Source organism: Xyrauchen texanus, chromosome 23 (genome assembly GCF_025860055.1).
Source record: "Xyrauchen texanus isolate HMW12.3.18 chromosome 23, RBS_HiC_50CHRs, whole genome shotgun sequence".
NCBI lineage: Eukaryota > Metazoa > Chordata > Actinopteri > Cypriniformes > Catostomidae > Xyrauchen > Xyrauchen texanus.
In genome coordinates this window covers 4689875-4704777 of record NC_068298.1, presented here as the reverse complement: position 1 = coordinate 4704777, position 14903 = coordinate 4689875, and the positions used below count along the sequence as shown (strand labels likewise).

At 40.9% G+C, this 14903-nt stretch overlaps 1 protein-coding gene across 2 annotated transcripts; it reads right to left on the bottom strand.

The window, feature by feature from the left end:
- Positions 1 to 452: 452 nt before the first annotated feature.
- On the bottom strand, positions 453 to 14515 carry LOC127663029 (zinc finger protein 711-like). Of its 2 annotated transcripts, none has more exons than XM_052154422.1 (9): positions 14389 to 14515; positions 13054 to 13139; positions 12729 to 12822; positions 12073 to 12540; positions 11695 to 11853; positions 6831 to 6968; positions 6578 to 6715; positions 5312 to 5443; positions 453 to 4080 (listed from the first exon to the last, which is right to left on the bottom strand). In XM_052154422.1, exons 3-9 carry the CDS (start codon positions 12799 to 12801, stop codon positions 2903 to 2905), a joined length of 2286 nt encoding a protein of 761 aa, XP_052010382.1. In that variant the 5' UTR covers positions 12802 to 12822; positions 13054 to 13139; positions 14389 to 14515; the 3' UTR covers positions 453 to 2902. The 2 variants fall into 2 exon arrangements, with proteins under 2 accessions (XP_052010382.1, XP_052010380.1); XM_052154420.1 differs by having other exon boundaries at positions 14385 to 14510.
- Between the last annotated feature and the right edge of the window lie 388 nt (positions 14516 to 14903).

The following is a 14903-nucleotide window of genomic DNA, read 5'->3' as shown; positions in this document are numbered from 1 at the left end:
GAAAGATATCATCATCATGATTACTTTTTTTTTTTTTTTGACATATACTTTCAAACACTGTTAAAATGAGATTTGTCACGGTGCTTGATTTCTTTCATTTGTTGTATGTGCTTTTAGTTCCTGTCCGTTTTTTTGTGTGCAAGGTCGTGTTTAAAAGCAACAAAGTGCATTATAAACAATATATTCAGCTTGGTATTGGCTGAGATCAACTTATTTAGCAATTTTAATTTCATTAATTCAATGCATAAAAACTGTGAAAAAATACACCAAATATTATGTATTGTATAAAGATACTGACAGTGATAAAATTAAGAATAAATAAAATCAGTTTTATATATAAAGCTATTTCTCTTAACTTTGATCATTTACATTCTTGACTACTTTGAATTACAGAAATGTTCGCCCAGTTTCTTTGCAAAAATTCTCTTTTATTATTATTAAATCACCTTTACTATTTTGATAAAACATTTAATAACCTTTACTAACGTTTAATAACAATTAAATACATTTATTTCAAACATTTTAATAAAAAAAAATAAACTTTCATGAGGTGTAGTTCTGCAATTCATAACTTTCAAAAGGCGAAACAGTCGTAACTTTGCCAACACTGAAACAGAAAAATGGCTTCAACAATGTCTGGTTCTAGTGTGGATTTTGGAGTTACTGATCAAAGAACAGATCAGTTCTAAGAGACACGATTTTTGCCTAAATGGCGCAAAAAAAAATTCAAACCCAAACGATATAACGGAGATAAGACAATAGCTAGTTGTCAGGCTTTTCTGAGTTATAAGTACCTTGGAACTTAAACCGGTTATTATGAACTGTTGAAACATTAAAACGAAGCCAAAAGAACTCAACGTGATGGTGTGGAACCCCCTGAAATAAGCATTTCAAATGAACCACTTCAATGGCATAATACAAGACTTAAAACAAGCGGCTTCAAATGATCTTCATTTGATTATTTATTTCAATTGTGTTAATTATCTTACATTTGAAAAGTGCCATTTGCTAAACGTCCAGGAATACAATTTATGTAAGCAAAAAGTGGTTTTTGAAAGACATTTATTTGGATTCCTCCTCCAGTTGTCCATTTGTCACCAACACCAAAAAGAAAATACTTGAAATGCATAAAGTTCATTCACATGAAAAATGTGGCGTCCAATTAAAACGGTTACTACCAGAGCTCCATCTAGACCGCGTGCTTGAGTTAATTGTAAATGCCACAAACGTCATGTAAACGCATCAATAAGGTACCCAGGGATCAAAAATGTTTGCCAGTATGACAACTTTGAAAGTACTTGATCAATTGAACATGTTGTTTTAAGGATCTTAGTCAGGGTGCACACCATATTTAATTTGATGCAAAAAAGATGATATGAATGTGAATGGTAACATTCTACCTAGCATGGTCTTTTCTGCTCCACTTATAGGTATGAAACATCATAAGGGTGAGTAAATGACAGAATTAGCATTTTTGGGTGAACTATCCCTTTAAACTGAACTTTTTAAAGCATGTCTTGAAACACAACCCTTTCTTATTCTGAGACGGAGCTTCTCACAAATGTTTTACATTAGTTTGTCAGACAATAAAAACCATAACGGGAAGTACAGGCCCTCGCAGCTCTTAACATCGATCAAATCCATGTGCAGCATGTTGCGGGTTTAGTATATGGATACTGTTGTTAACTACAGTAATATTAGAGGTCAATAGCTGTGCCAATTAATAAAGCTAGACATGCATGCTTCTTAAATCACTGAGGTTTTTCCATTCACAAATACTGGTAGGAAGGGGGATGGACTCTGGTTAAGGATTGCCGTGCCCAAGTCTGCCCACTTGCTAATAAATAAATAACGCAGAAGTGACGTTATAAAAGCAAAGAAGGTGCTCTGACTGTGATTTGCATTTGTTAATGTATACATCTATCATAGCATAATTGAAACTTGTTAAAAATATTTCACACAAATATTCAGTGCAAGGAAATACACGGCGTGTAAGGCATGACTCGAGAGATCCGAAACATATTGGCAGTTTGTGCATGTTTGCCAGGTGTTAATGATTGATTTAGTGGCATTCAAAGTTAACAACAAAACCATTGAGTCGTATCAAACATACTAGTTTCATCCGAGCACTCAAAACTCCAGGACTGCAGAGCGAACGCTATGAAAATGCGGTGAAATGCAATGGGTTAAATCACATAATCTTACATGCATACCACAAAAAGAGAAGTTGCCTAAATGAACATCATGACTGGCGGTAATACGGTAAAAGGTGCGGTAAAATTTGGACATACTAGTTGGTAAAATACATTTAATGAGGAGACTACACCAAACTCACTTCAGGGAAGCTTTTGATTGAGCATCTTCTCCCAATGATGTTGATTCTCTTACCAGCCTTAAAGGGACAGTTACCCCAAAACATTTTCATTCTGTCATCATTTACTCAAGTTGATCCAAAGCTGCTTGTTTTCTTCCAAGGAACACAAAATTAACTGTTAGGTAGAACGTAAGTCACCATTCACTTCCACTGTATGGAAAAAAGATGCAATGAAACTGAATGGAGACCGTACTCGGTGTTCAAGTGTGAGTAAATGACAAAATGCTCATTTTTAGGTGAACCATCCCTTTAATAGTAGAGGACACGATTTGCTTGCAGCTGTTAAGCAAAGTGGGTATAAAAATATCGACATTTGTGACCCTGAATGAGTGATTAAGCAAAACTGTGAACGTTTTGGTGGTTTTGACCAAGACCGTACTCTGTAAGCCACTCACACCCATCTTAGTTTTAGTTACGTTACTTTAAAATATAACCAGAACATTAAATAACAAGACAGTTTAGTCACCTAAATGACAAAGTGTAGTTGTAGAGTATAACATTGGCTCTTGTTTTGGGGATAAAACAGCATTACATAAGGGTTTCTTTGTGATGTCGCAAGATATGTTGGTTCTTTTCCGAAGGTCGCCTGAAACCCTTTTTGCAATAGTCACACCTGTGCGGATAGTTTTTAGTGTGGATGGATATGACATGCCGTTTGAATCCTGAAGCGTCCGTAGTGTTGTACTCGCAATATTGGCATTGATAGACCTTGCGACCGCTGTGTGTCTTCATGTGCTTTTTGAGTTCATTCTGTTGCCTGAAGCCACGCTTGCAACGCTTGCATTTAAACGGCAAGTCCTTAGTGTGAACAGACAGAATGTGGCGGCTAAGCGTGAAGGGGTCCGATATTTTAAAATTGCAATGCCGGCACTGGTGTACTTTATTTCCCTTGTGCGTTTCGGCATGTTTCTTCAGTTCGGAGGGCCTGTGGAAGCCCTTCTCGCACACGTCACACTTGTGCGGAAAGTCTTTTGTGTGCACCGAAATGACGTGGCGTTTCAAATCATTGGAATTGGTGCTCTTGTGTTCGCAGTGCGGACACTGATGGGTCTTGTGACCCTGAAAGATCTCTGTGTGCCTTTGGAGTTCCTTGTCATCGGCAAACGCCTGCGGGCAGTGTTCGCATTCAAAGGGTAGGTCGGTCCCGTGTTTGCTCTTTATATGAGTCTTTAAGTTGGACTGATCGGCACAGCGGAAGTCGCAGTGATGACAGTGGTAGGGCTTCTCGCCCGTGTGGGTCCTCATGTGTTTTTTGAGCTCCGAGGGGTGGCGGAAGCCCTTTGCACACTCCACGCACACGTGCGCAAAGTTCTTGCTGTGCACAGCCAGCAGGTGGCGATTCAAGAGGCCCTGTTCGGCGGTCTCGTACTCGCAATACTTACACTTGTGCAGCTTGGGCTCCTTGTCGCGCAGGATGAGTTTGTTGGAGCTCAGCGGGCTGGCCTCGTGGTAGCGCCGGGTGTACTCCGTGTACTCTGGGATCTTCTCGTTCTTAATGATGAGCTTGTGGCTTTCCAGGTGGTTGTGGAAACTCACCTTCTTGTTGGTGGTGAAGTCGCAGTCGGTGCACTGGTACTTCTTCTTCAACATGTGGTCCGGGTGGTTCTTCATGTGCCGTTTCAGGAAACTCCGTGACTTGAACTTCTTGCCACAGATGTGGCAGGGGTAGACGGTCAGTGGCTGCCCATCAGGACCGATTATTACGGCTGAAACAAAAGGATGAGAGCATCATGAATTTGTCACATTGTAAATGAAAACATTTATTGAGTACAAGAGAACTCTTGCTTGTGAAATATAGGATCAACATAATAATAAAATACATTTTAATAAACACAAGTAACTCCGGGTAGGGAGGAGGTATTGCCCCAAGTGAAGGAGTTCAAGTACCTCGGGGTCTTGTTCACGAGTGAGGGGACAATGGAGCGGGAGGTTGGCTGGAGAATCGGGGCAGTGGGGGCGGTATTGCACTCGCTCTATCGCACCGTTGTCAAGAAAAGAGAGCTGAGCCAGAAGGCAAAGCTCTCGATCTACCGGTCAATTTTTGTTCCTACCCTCACCTATGGTCATGAAGGCTGGGTCATGACCGAAAGAACTAGGTCGCGAGTACAAGCGGCCGAAATGGGCTTCCTCAGAAGGGTGGCAGGCTTCTCCCTTAGAGATAGGGTGAGGAGCTCAGTCATCCGTGAGGAGCTCGGAGTAGAGCCGCTGCTCCTTTGCGTCGAAAGGAGTCAGTTGAGGTGGTTTGGGCATCTGGTAAGGATGCCCCCTGGCCACCTCCCTAGAGAGGCGTTTCAGGTACGTCCAGCTGGGAGGAGGCCACGGGGAAGACCCAGGATTAGGTGGAGAGATTACATCTCCACACTGGCCTGGGAACGCCTCGGGGTCCCCCAGTCAGAACTGGTTAATGTGGCTCGGGATAGGGAAGTTTGGGGCCCCCTGCTGGAGCAGCTGCCCCCGCGACCCGACTTCGGATAAGCGGTTGAAGATGGATGGATGGACATGTAATATATCTGTCGCAATTTCTTAAACTACACACGTCAAGCTTTTATTTTGACGTGGAGGCTTTACTGGTTCTGTGTTTTTGACGGTAGTCTCACAATTCCAGACAAGACGGTGGTTATATAACCCAGTGTGATTATAGAAGCGCAAAATGCTGTGATCTATTCAAATACATAGTCTGCATGCGCTGCACTCTTCACAGTGAATGAGTGCTTTGTCATCCAGCACAACAATGTATAAGTGGCTTCTCACATTCACTTTGCAGTGCCATCTGTTAGTCAGACGGTGCTTGGTCATACCTAAATGTTCTTTATTTTAGTAAATTCCAGTTCTTTTGACATCCCTACTTCACACCTGTATTCAGCTCTGCACACATATGATTGGATCACCTGAGACACAGGTTAATACAAGGTGTAAACAGGACCTAAAAGATCATACCTGTCTGGGACTGGCGTGTCTCTCCCTTCCTCCTCTTCTTGATCTTCTGCTTGAGAGCTCGGCTGGTGCTGAGGCTGTCAGTGATCTGCAGGTATGGAGTAGCGGCACCGTTCTTGCTCTCTAAACTACTACCTGTAGGAAAAGAGAGACTGGTGAGGTGTTTGGATGGGCTATTTATTCCATATAAATGCACTAAAAGGAAAGAGGAGTGTCTTTTTAATGTTAATCTATATTTTAAAGCAATACTTCACCAAAATGTTTTTAATTCTGTCATAATTTACAAACATGTATGTCTTTCTCGCATGGAACACAAAAGCAGCTATTAAAGGGACAGTTTACTCAAAAATGAAAATTCTGTCATAATTTATTCACCCTCATGCCATCCCAGATGTGTATGACTTCCTATCTTCTGCAGAACACAAATGAAGGTTTTTAGAATATTTCAGCTCTGTAGGTCCATATAATGTAAGTGAATGGGTGCCAACATTTTAAGCTCCAAAAGCAAAAGTCAGCATAAAAGTAATCTAAACGGCTCCAGTGGTTTAATCCATGATTACAGAAGTTATATGATAAGTGTGGGTGAGAAACGGTCAAATATTTAAGTCAGTTTTTTCCCAATAAATTGTCCACCCTGCCCAGTAAGTGGCGATATGAATGAAGATTGTGAATCACCAAAAACAAAAGAAGAATGTAAGTGGAGAGTGATAGTAAAAAAGGACTTAAATATTGGACTGTTTCTCACACATACGTATCACATATTACGTCTGAAGATGTGGATTTATCTACTGGAGACTTATGGATTACTTCTATGCTCTTTATGTGCATTTTGGAGCTTAAAAATGTTGGCACCCATTCACTTGCATTGTATGGCCCTACAGAGTTGATATGTTCAAATCTTTGTGTTCAGCAGAAGAAAGTCATACACATCTGGGATGGCATGAGGGCGAGTAAATAATTAGATTATTTACATTTTTAGGTGAACTACCCCTTTAAGCAGGATGTTGAAACTTCTCTTTATCATACAATCTTGGAATATAAGAGTCATATGGACAACTTTTATGTCCATTTAAGAGCTTTACAGTGTCTGGTCAATGTATCCTGTCATAAGCAAAACATCTCCTTTTGTGTGCCATGGAAGAATGAATGTCAAATCAGTTTGTAACTACATAAGGGTGAGTAAGTACTGATTAAGTACTGGTTTTCCTTTTTGGATAAATTATCTTTTTAAAGTGCCTGAAAGCCATGCAACATAAAAAAGTAGAAGACCATAAGCAGCTGCCCAGGCCGCAGGGACGAAGGTCTTGTTCACTGGTGTGTCCTCCAGTTGAGCTTCCTGGATGACAGGAGCCTCTTCCTCCCCAACAATCACCTCCATATACACCTGATCTGTTATTTCTGTACAGTCTACACTCAGGAGAGAAATCAACAAAAAGCGAAAACACGATTTTTGGATTGATGCAAACATACACACATTTTATACACTGTCCCACTTCTAAAACAAAGAAATACAAGAACTCACTGATGTCCTCCTCCACCTGGCTAACGTCCTTCAGAGCCATGTAGAGCATCCTCTCTCTGGGCAGTCTGCCTGTGCCCGCTGGTTCCAGCACTGTGTGCCCATTGGAAAAATCACTCTCTGCTACCACCTCTGTGCTGCCTACAATGCAAATATGCATTTATGGTTCAGACCATTGAAATAAAGAGAGGTAAACAATGTGGCTAGATAAATATAATTAATATAAAATCAGAATAAATGACAACTTATGGATGGTTGTTTGCACATTGCTATGTGGTTGCTAGGTTGTAAAGAGGTGGTTCCAGGGAGATGTTTTTTAGCGTGTTGCTATTCGGTTTCTATATGGTTACAGAGGTATCCTAAATGTTTTTAGCATGTTGCTATGCGGTTTCTAGGGTGTTAAAAGGTGGTTCAGGGCGATGCTATGAAGTTGCTAGGGTGTTATTATTGGGTGCTAGGGCATTGATATCTTGAGTGTTTTCAGTGTGTTGATATGTGGCGATTGTGTCAGCGAACGAGACCAAGAGGAACAGTTGAAAAGGACTTATTAACAAAAAATGATAATGTTAACTGTGCTGGTGAAGACTGGAGATCCTGGCACCAGCTACAGTAATGAGGAATCCTCCATTGAAGCTTTGTGAAGGCAGAGAACAAGCTTACAGCAAGCTGGAAGCTAACCACACACAACGGACCCGCGGGCAGAGACGGGCAACCAAACAGATACACGAGACAGAACCAACTAGTCAGAGAGAGTGAGGTAAGTTGCTTACACACACTAACACACATCAACACAAAACACAATTACATTCAATAAACCACATCCAACAATCCAGCAACGAACATGACACACGAGGGGATTAAAATAGGCAGGAACAGAAATGAGACAGGTGCCAGTCGCCAGCTGAAAGTTGGCATGATCAGTGTTCCCATGGAAACAATCAGGGTTCCCATGGAAATGCTGATTCCGTATGCCAGCGGCACCTGAAACACATGAGGGAGAAACGCAAGCACGATTTGACCAAAACAAACAGAACATGGAGCATGAGTGTCCAGATCACGACACAGATTGAAACCGAACCATACAGGACGTCAGGATCCGGACACCATGCTCTGGACATGACATAAGACCGGCCGAAGAGCACACGGTGGTAACTCACAACTGGACCCGTGTGCTCACACAAAGAACATACATGAAACACAAGACATGGGATGATGATGTCACGGTACCTTCAGACAAAAACTCAAACTGACAAGATGGCAGGTCTGTGACAGATTGTTGATATGCTGTTCTTAGGGCATTGCTATGCAGTTACCAAGGTATCCTGAGTGTTTTTATCATGTTGCTATGTGGTTGCTACGGTCTTATGGGTAGTTGTCAGAGCATTGCTATGCAGTTAATAGGGTGTTGTAGGTAGTTGCCAAGGCATTGATATGCAGTTGCCAAGGTGCCCCGAGTAGTATTGGCATGTTGCTATGTAGTTACTAGGTTGTTGTGTGTGGAGGTCAGGGCATTGATACTGTATGCAATTGCCAAGTTACCCTGAGAGGTATTAGCATGTTGCTATGTGGTTGCTAGTTTGTTGTGTGTGGGTGCCAGGGCATTGATACTGTATGTGTTTGCCAAGGTGTCTTGAGTGTTTTAAGCGTGTTGAGATATGGTTGCTAGGGTGTTGCTATGTAGTTACCAAGGAATTCTGAGTGTTTTCAACAGGTTGATATGTGGTTGCTAGGGTGTTGTGGGTGGTTGCCAGGGCATTGCTATGTGGTTTCCACTTGCCAAATTGTCCTGAGTGGTTTTTAGCATGTTGCTATGTGGTTGCTAGGGTGCTGCTATGTGATTGTTTTGGTGTTTTGAATGGTTGCAAGGCTTTGCTATGCGGTCACCTAGGTGTTCTGATATGTTTTTAGTAGTGATAGGCCGATATATAGGCCAGGGCAACTAATCGGCCGATTTTGGCCATTTTGCAATTATCGCCAAAAAGTTTATGCAACCAAGTAAACATTGCATAAAATAGGTGTTTGTTTCATTTTACAAATGTTGTGTACATCTGTGGTTGTTAAATTGTTGCTAAATTGCTTATCTGCATATGTATTGGCCTTCATGCTCTCTAGATATCAGTATTGGCAATTGAAAAACAATGTGTTGCTAGGGGGTTACTTACTGGCAAGTCAAAAGAGCATGACAACACAGCTGTGTCTGAAATGGCCATTTTCTTTTCTCTGTAATATATCATTTACAGGTAAAAAGGTAGGAATGTGCAAAACTATCAATCGACCAGTCGGTGTGTTATCTGAGCTAGGTGACTAGTTAGTGCAAAGGAACCCATATACAAGGCTGCATTATTTCTATTTATATTCAACAAATAAAAATATACTATATATAATTTTAACTTAAACTAATTTTGTTATTTTAGGAAATAAATTATAACAATAATTACCATAGGCTAATACTATTATCATAATGATAACTTTGGAACATACAAATGGAGGCTAAAGCGTAAACTTGTTCAAGAACTGTTGCTGGGGCTGTACTGAATTATGACACGTGTGACAATTCACCTGGAGTGCCAATGCATCCTGAGATAGTCTGAGCAGCGTTCTTATAAATAACACTATTCTTACAAACTGCTCCCAGATGACTGAGAGCAAAAGAAAGCGTGGGCGACAAAGCGTAAATTAGCAAATCAGACGCGCGCATCGGCAGCATTTCTTTCGTCTGTTTGTCAAACTATAATCAGGTGTGTTTCTTCACAGGGTTGCTGCAGAGTTTTTAAAATCAAATGTAAGACTTTTTAAGACCTGAACCAATAAAATGAATACCATATACCCATACCAAATAAAAACATCACAATCTCAAAATAAATCATGTATCACAGACTCTTACTTAAACAGGCAGGGGTACACTCAACATGGCCTTAACATTGCTTATCAGTAAAACAGGGTAGGGTATGTGAAAGTTCACATATCACATTAAAATTGGTTTATGTGCCATTTTATAAATAAATACAAATTAGAGGGTGACTGATATTGGATTGTGCCGATTCGATAATGTGTTGAAAGCCTGTTAGTCTGCCTGTGGGGGAGGGCCAGACAGAGGCTACAAGAGCCCAAATTGAATTAAACTCCACATGCACTTTATGAGGGGGTTTGATTCATAGCGTCGAATTTTTAACTTTAAAACACTTTGACTTTGAAATACGCCGGGGACTCTTATTTTGAAATGTTTGTGGTTCACTCCATCCAGCTGCTCATTCAAACAAATAAGGGATATAAAATGTGCACTCCTACAATAATCTACAACATATTACAATATAAACATGTCATATTTCATTAACACTATATCATCATCATCATCATCAACAGTTGATCATTAGTGATAGCTTGTCATACATTTCCGATATGGCCTAATGTTTATAAACATTGGCGCGTCTTTGTGTCTAGCGGCATTTATTGTCGACAGTGGCAGGTCAATGACTACAATGCATGAATACCTTGGCTGTTAGATTATAAATATTGCGGAGGGCGCGACATGTAGCTCACGGCATCCAACGGTTTGATAAGCCTTTTTACAGCTAAACTATTTATTAAAGCAATGTCAGACAGAATCTGCAGACTCCAGACAAATACTCTCCAAAACCTCACAAATAAACTTTTGGACTATGCATAATAACAGAAGCATTGATCACAGCTGAGGATTTTGAGGTCTGACAGTGAACAAACGGCGCTTGACTGTGAAGGCCATGACACACCAAACCAACGTCAAAGAACTAGCGCCGACTAAAGCAGACTGTGGGGGCGGCTCGCGTCGCCTGCGTCTGGGTCAAAAAGTTGCTCTTTAACACACCGCAAAGACGACACCCAACTAGCACATCCGTTCTGCACCTGTGTAAGAGGAAATAACTTTCCGTACCAGCAGGTGGCAGTAGTGTGCGTTACTCAAAACGGGAAACCGGAAGAGCTAGTGACTGCTGGGATACAAAACATAAAAAAGCAGCGCTTGCTTACCAGAGCTGGCCTCTCCTGAATCATACGGATTAATTTGTCTTCACTTGCCTTGTTCCAGACAGCCATGTCGTTTGAAAATATTTACATTTATGTATTTGGCAGACGCTTTTATCCAAAGCGACTTACAGTGCACTTATTACAGGGACAATCCCCCCGGAGCAACCTGGAGTTAAGTGCCTTGCTCAAGGACACAATGGTGGTGGCTGTGGGGATTGCACCAGCAACCTTCTGATTACCAGTTATGTGCTTTAGCCCACTACGCCACCACGCCACGTATTGGAGAAATGCGAAGAAATGAGAAGAGCGTTCTGTGTGTTCCCACTTGACTTCGTAGTTTGCTTGCTTCTTCACTTCTGTTTTTATTCTCGTGCAGATATCAGAATGACCCGACTCACCGACGAGCTCCGACACCAATTCAACCTGCTCAGTCGGCCGGAAAATAAAGCAGACGGGGACCAACGGTGCAAAAACTAGCCTAACAGATGCACACCGACGGCCCGGGCCATAACAGCGTGCACTAAAGGACTAAATGTAAAGAATTAAAAAGACAAAACATCTCTTGTTAATGTGGAACTCTGTACAAATATAGCTTCCTTTATTTATCTATTAGTCATTGTAGCATTAAGATAAACTAATGATTTTTTAATCAGGGAGACGATTTTAATATCGTTTGGCTCAAGAATCGAGATTTTGTAACAGAATCTATCTTTTCACCCAGCTCTATTATTGATGCTTGTTTTAGCAATTTAAAAACTTTAAAATAGGCACCACAGCCCTCACAGAGCAATGTGCATTTGCATGGTTCATGATCATGTCTGGTGTATTTCTTGACCTATGACAAGATTTGAAATGTGTCCCTCACCTATTTCCACATCTTCATCTCCATCTGCTTTAAAGATGTAAACTTTAATGACCTCCGAGCTGAACTCATCCTCCTTCGACCCATCGTCATCCTGACTCACATCGGCGCTGATCTTTAAGGGCGCGTCTCCAATGTCTAGCTTTTCGCCAACCTCATCCACTGCCAGAGAGAACAAAAAGTATCAAACATTAGTGTACATCTGGCAGATGTACGGAGGGAAGACCAGGAACCCACAATTTTCAAAATGTCGAACCCTGCAGTACGGTATTTTGTCTGGATTGGTGGAAAAATCAATTGATTTCAGTATTTATTTATTTATTTATTTTTAATCTGACCTATTTCCAACCCTACTGAGACAACACATTGATGTGCACTCACAGGAAATCATTAGGTAGTCCTCTGAGGTGCTCTTCACATCATCTTCGTCATCATCCTTAATAGTGACATCAGATGGCATGGCGTCATGTGATTGGATGACCATCTCAGTGTCCGTCACCATGACCTCTGTGGAAACCAGTTCATGGTCCAGCGTGTTCTCCACGTGAGGTGACATGAGTTCAGCCACAAACACCTGATCAGACACCGTCTCTTCGATCAGATCAGCGGTGCCGCCCAGAGCCTCATCGATGGCCACATCTGCCTCCAGGATAGACTCGGACATGATCACTCCCTCGGTAGTGATGACGTCTTCTTGGCAGATGTCAGGCCCTTCCACCACCTCATCCTCCAGAGTAGTCTCCAACATGATACCTTCATCGGTGACCACATCTGAGACCAGCACGGCCTCCGGCACGGACACCACGATGTGCTCTCCATCAATGTGGGCCATGCCTCCCATCCCTGTAACTATAAAAAAAGACATCCATGTATACGAGGCTGATTTGTCAATGTTGTGGTTGAACAACATGGGTTTATATTGATTTATTGACGTAAATACTGTACTCTTCTGTTAAAAGGCCAAGAAAGCACGATTGTGTGATATCTACATATAGCCCAACATTAGCGTCACTATTTCAATAGCCGCCGCGTCTTACCGAAATCTGACATTATCATTGTATGGGGCATTTTCAACTCCTTGTGAAGCTCCAGGATCCCGCCTTGATCCATAATCCGATATTTTCCACAATGCTGTATGTGCATGGGAGAAAATGATAAACAAAAACAATAAATAAACAAACAATGGACAAATGTTGTATGCATATATAATTAAAACAAACAGATAAAAACAAAATAGAAATAACAGTGTATTATATTCAGAATTAAATCAATAACCCTGAAATAAAATTACACAATCTAGATTAAAGAGCAAATTATATTTTAACAGTTTAGATCTTAAAAAAACAAACCTAATTAACAAACCTTCACATTTGTTGAATGTTTATTTCAGGTAAAAATGTCACAAATATTAAGCAAATCTGTGAATCTGGCATCTGGGTGGAAAGTGTCTAAAAGAAGCAGAGACAAGGTAATAAATACATGTAAATCACAATTTTAGAGACACATTTTTATGTTTTAAAGCACATTTCTACAAATGTATTTTTCAAAACTTTGGAGATATATATATATATATATATATATATATATATATATGTGTGTGTATGTATCTATGCATGAGTGTAAGAGTGTTTCATTCAGATCATATAATTTTAATAAGCAGCTTGATAGTACTATTAAATATAAATATGGTAATTCATAAAATTATATATTAATAATCCCAACGTGTTATTAATATTCATATGTAAATAATATAATATTAATTTGAAATTACAAATGAATGTAACAAGTAATAATGTTTTGGGGGAATTCCAAAATGACGTCATGTCTCCGCTTAAAATATATATATATATTTTTTTTTTAAGTGAAACCTACATTTTTCAATGTCTCAAAAGACGAGCCTGCCTCGTTTTGAGGATTGTGACGTCTTAAATTCACAATAATAACAGCGTCTTCAAGAGTGTGAAAAGGCTGTTCGATATCAACAGCACAGCAGTAATGATGATGATGATGGCCACTAGCGTTCAACAGTGAAAAACGCACTGCGATTAAAGATGCGGCGGCGTATTTACAAACCCTACTATGACGAAGGCGTGTTTCGTCATTATTCAATACGAATCCGCACTAAACGACTGACTGCTGTTAGCTCGTGACGTCAGCAAGACCTTATCAATATTTATGAGGTGAACCTTCGCCATAGTGGGATACGTAATTGCGCATACTGGTAAATTCGTTTAGACCACTTAATCGAAACAAATGTTGTACCAATAGCTTTCACGCAACGCAGTTAAAAGTCTGCATAAACGCAGCAAAAATCTACATTCTTTTTAATAACCCTGTAGAAATAAGTATTGCGCAGAAGCAGTGGCCTTACTGCGCCATCTTGCCCTCCGCCATTTTACTACATGCTAAACGGCTAATAGCATTAGCGTCTGGACATGAGTAAAAAACAACCCGATTTCAAACTAGAACAAGCATTGCAACTGCACTGTCGACATTTATACAGTAAACATCTGTTAAATGCGTCACGGACGTTGCGCGCATTCGCTACGGGTCTAGTTTAGCGCGAGTATGCACTAGCAGGAGGGCGCGCTGGGCGCTTCCACGCGCTTGAACGCAGCACAAGGCCCGCGCAGGCCGACTGGGCCGAGCGCGACATTTTTATATACATGCCGCACAAATCCAACAGGTTTTACCTACACCGTGACTGCCTTCCAAGCGTTGACGTGTTTCTGATCCCCTTGAATGCGTCGTATTTTATTATAGTTAATTTTCCAACGGTAGCACTTCTGCGGCCTGTACATTGAGGATCCCCGTTCACTCTTTTCCAGGCCTAAGCCAATCACGCTGCTCGTTTCGAGGCCCCAGCCAATCAGGTTGCTCTATGTCAGGCCTGAGCCAATCAGAATGCTCGGAAACAACAGCAGAGGGGAGGGGCAGAGCAAACCTGACGCAAACGCGCAGCGCACTTGACGTCACCTCATACGCAACCATAGAGTTGTGTGCAGAATATGGTACTTTTAGTTTCGTAAACCATTTTAATAAAATAGTATTCATTATTTAGTATTAATATTAAACCACACACACAATTCAACTGTAATTAAACATAGAGCAGCACTATTACTTGCGGCGTATGAGCTTTCTGGATTGTTAGTGCACTTGCTATTTTATTGTTGTGAATGAAATCTTGCTCACTCAAGTTCCTGCAATGCATT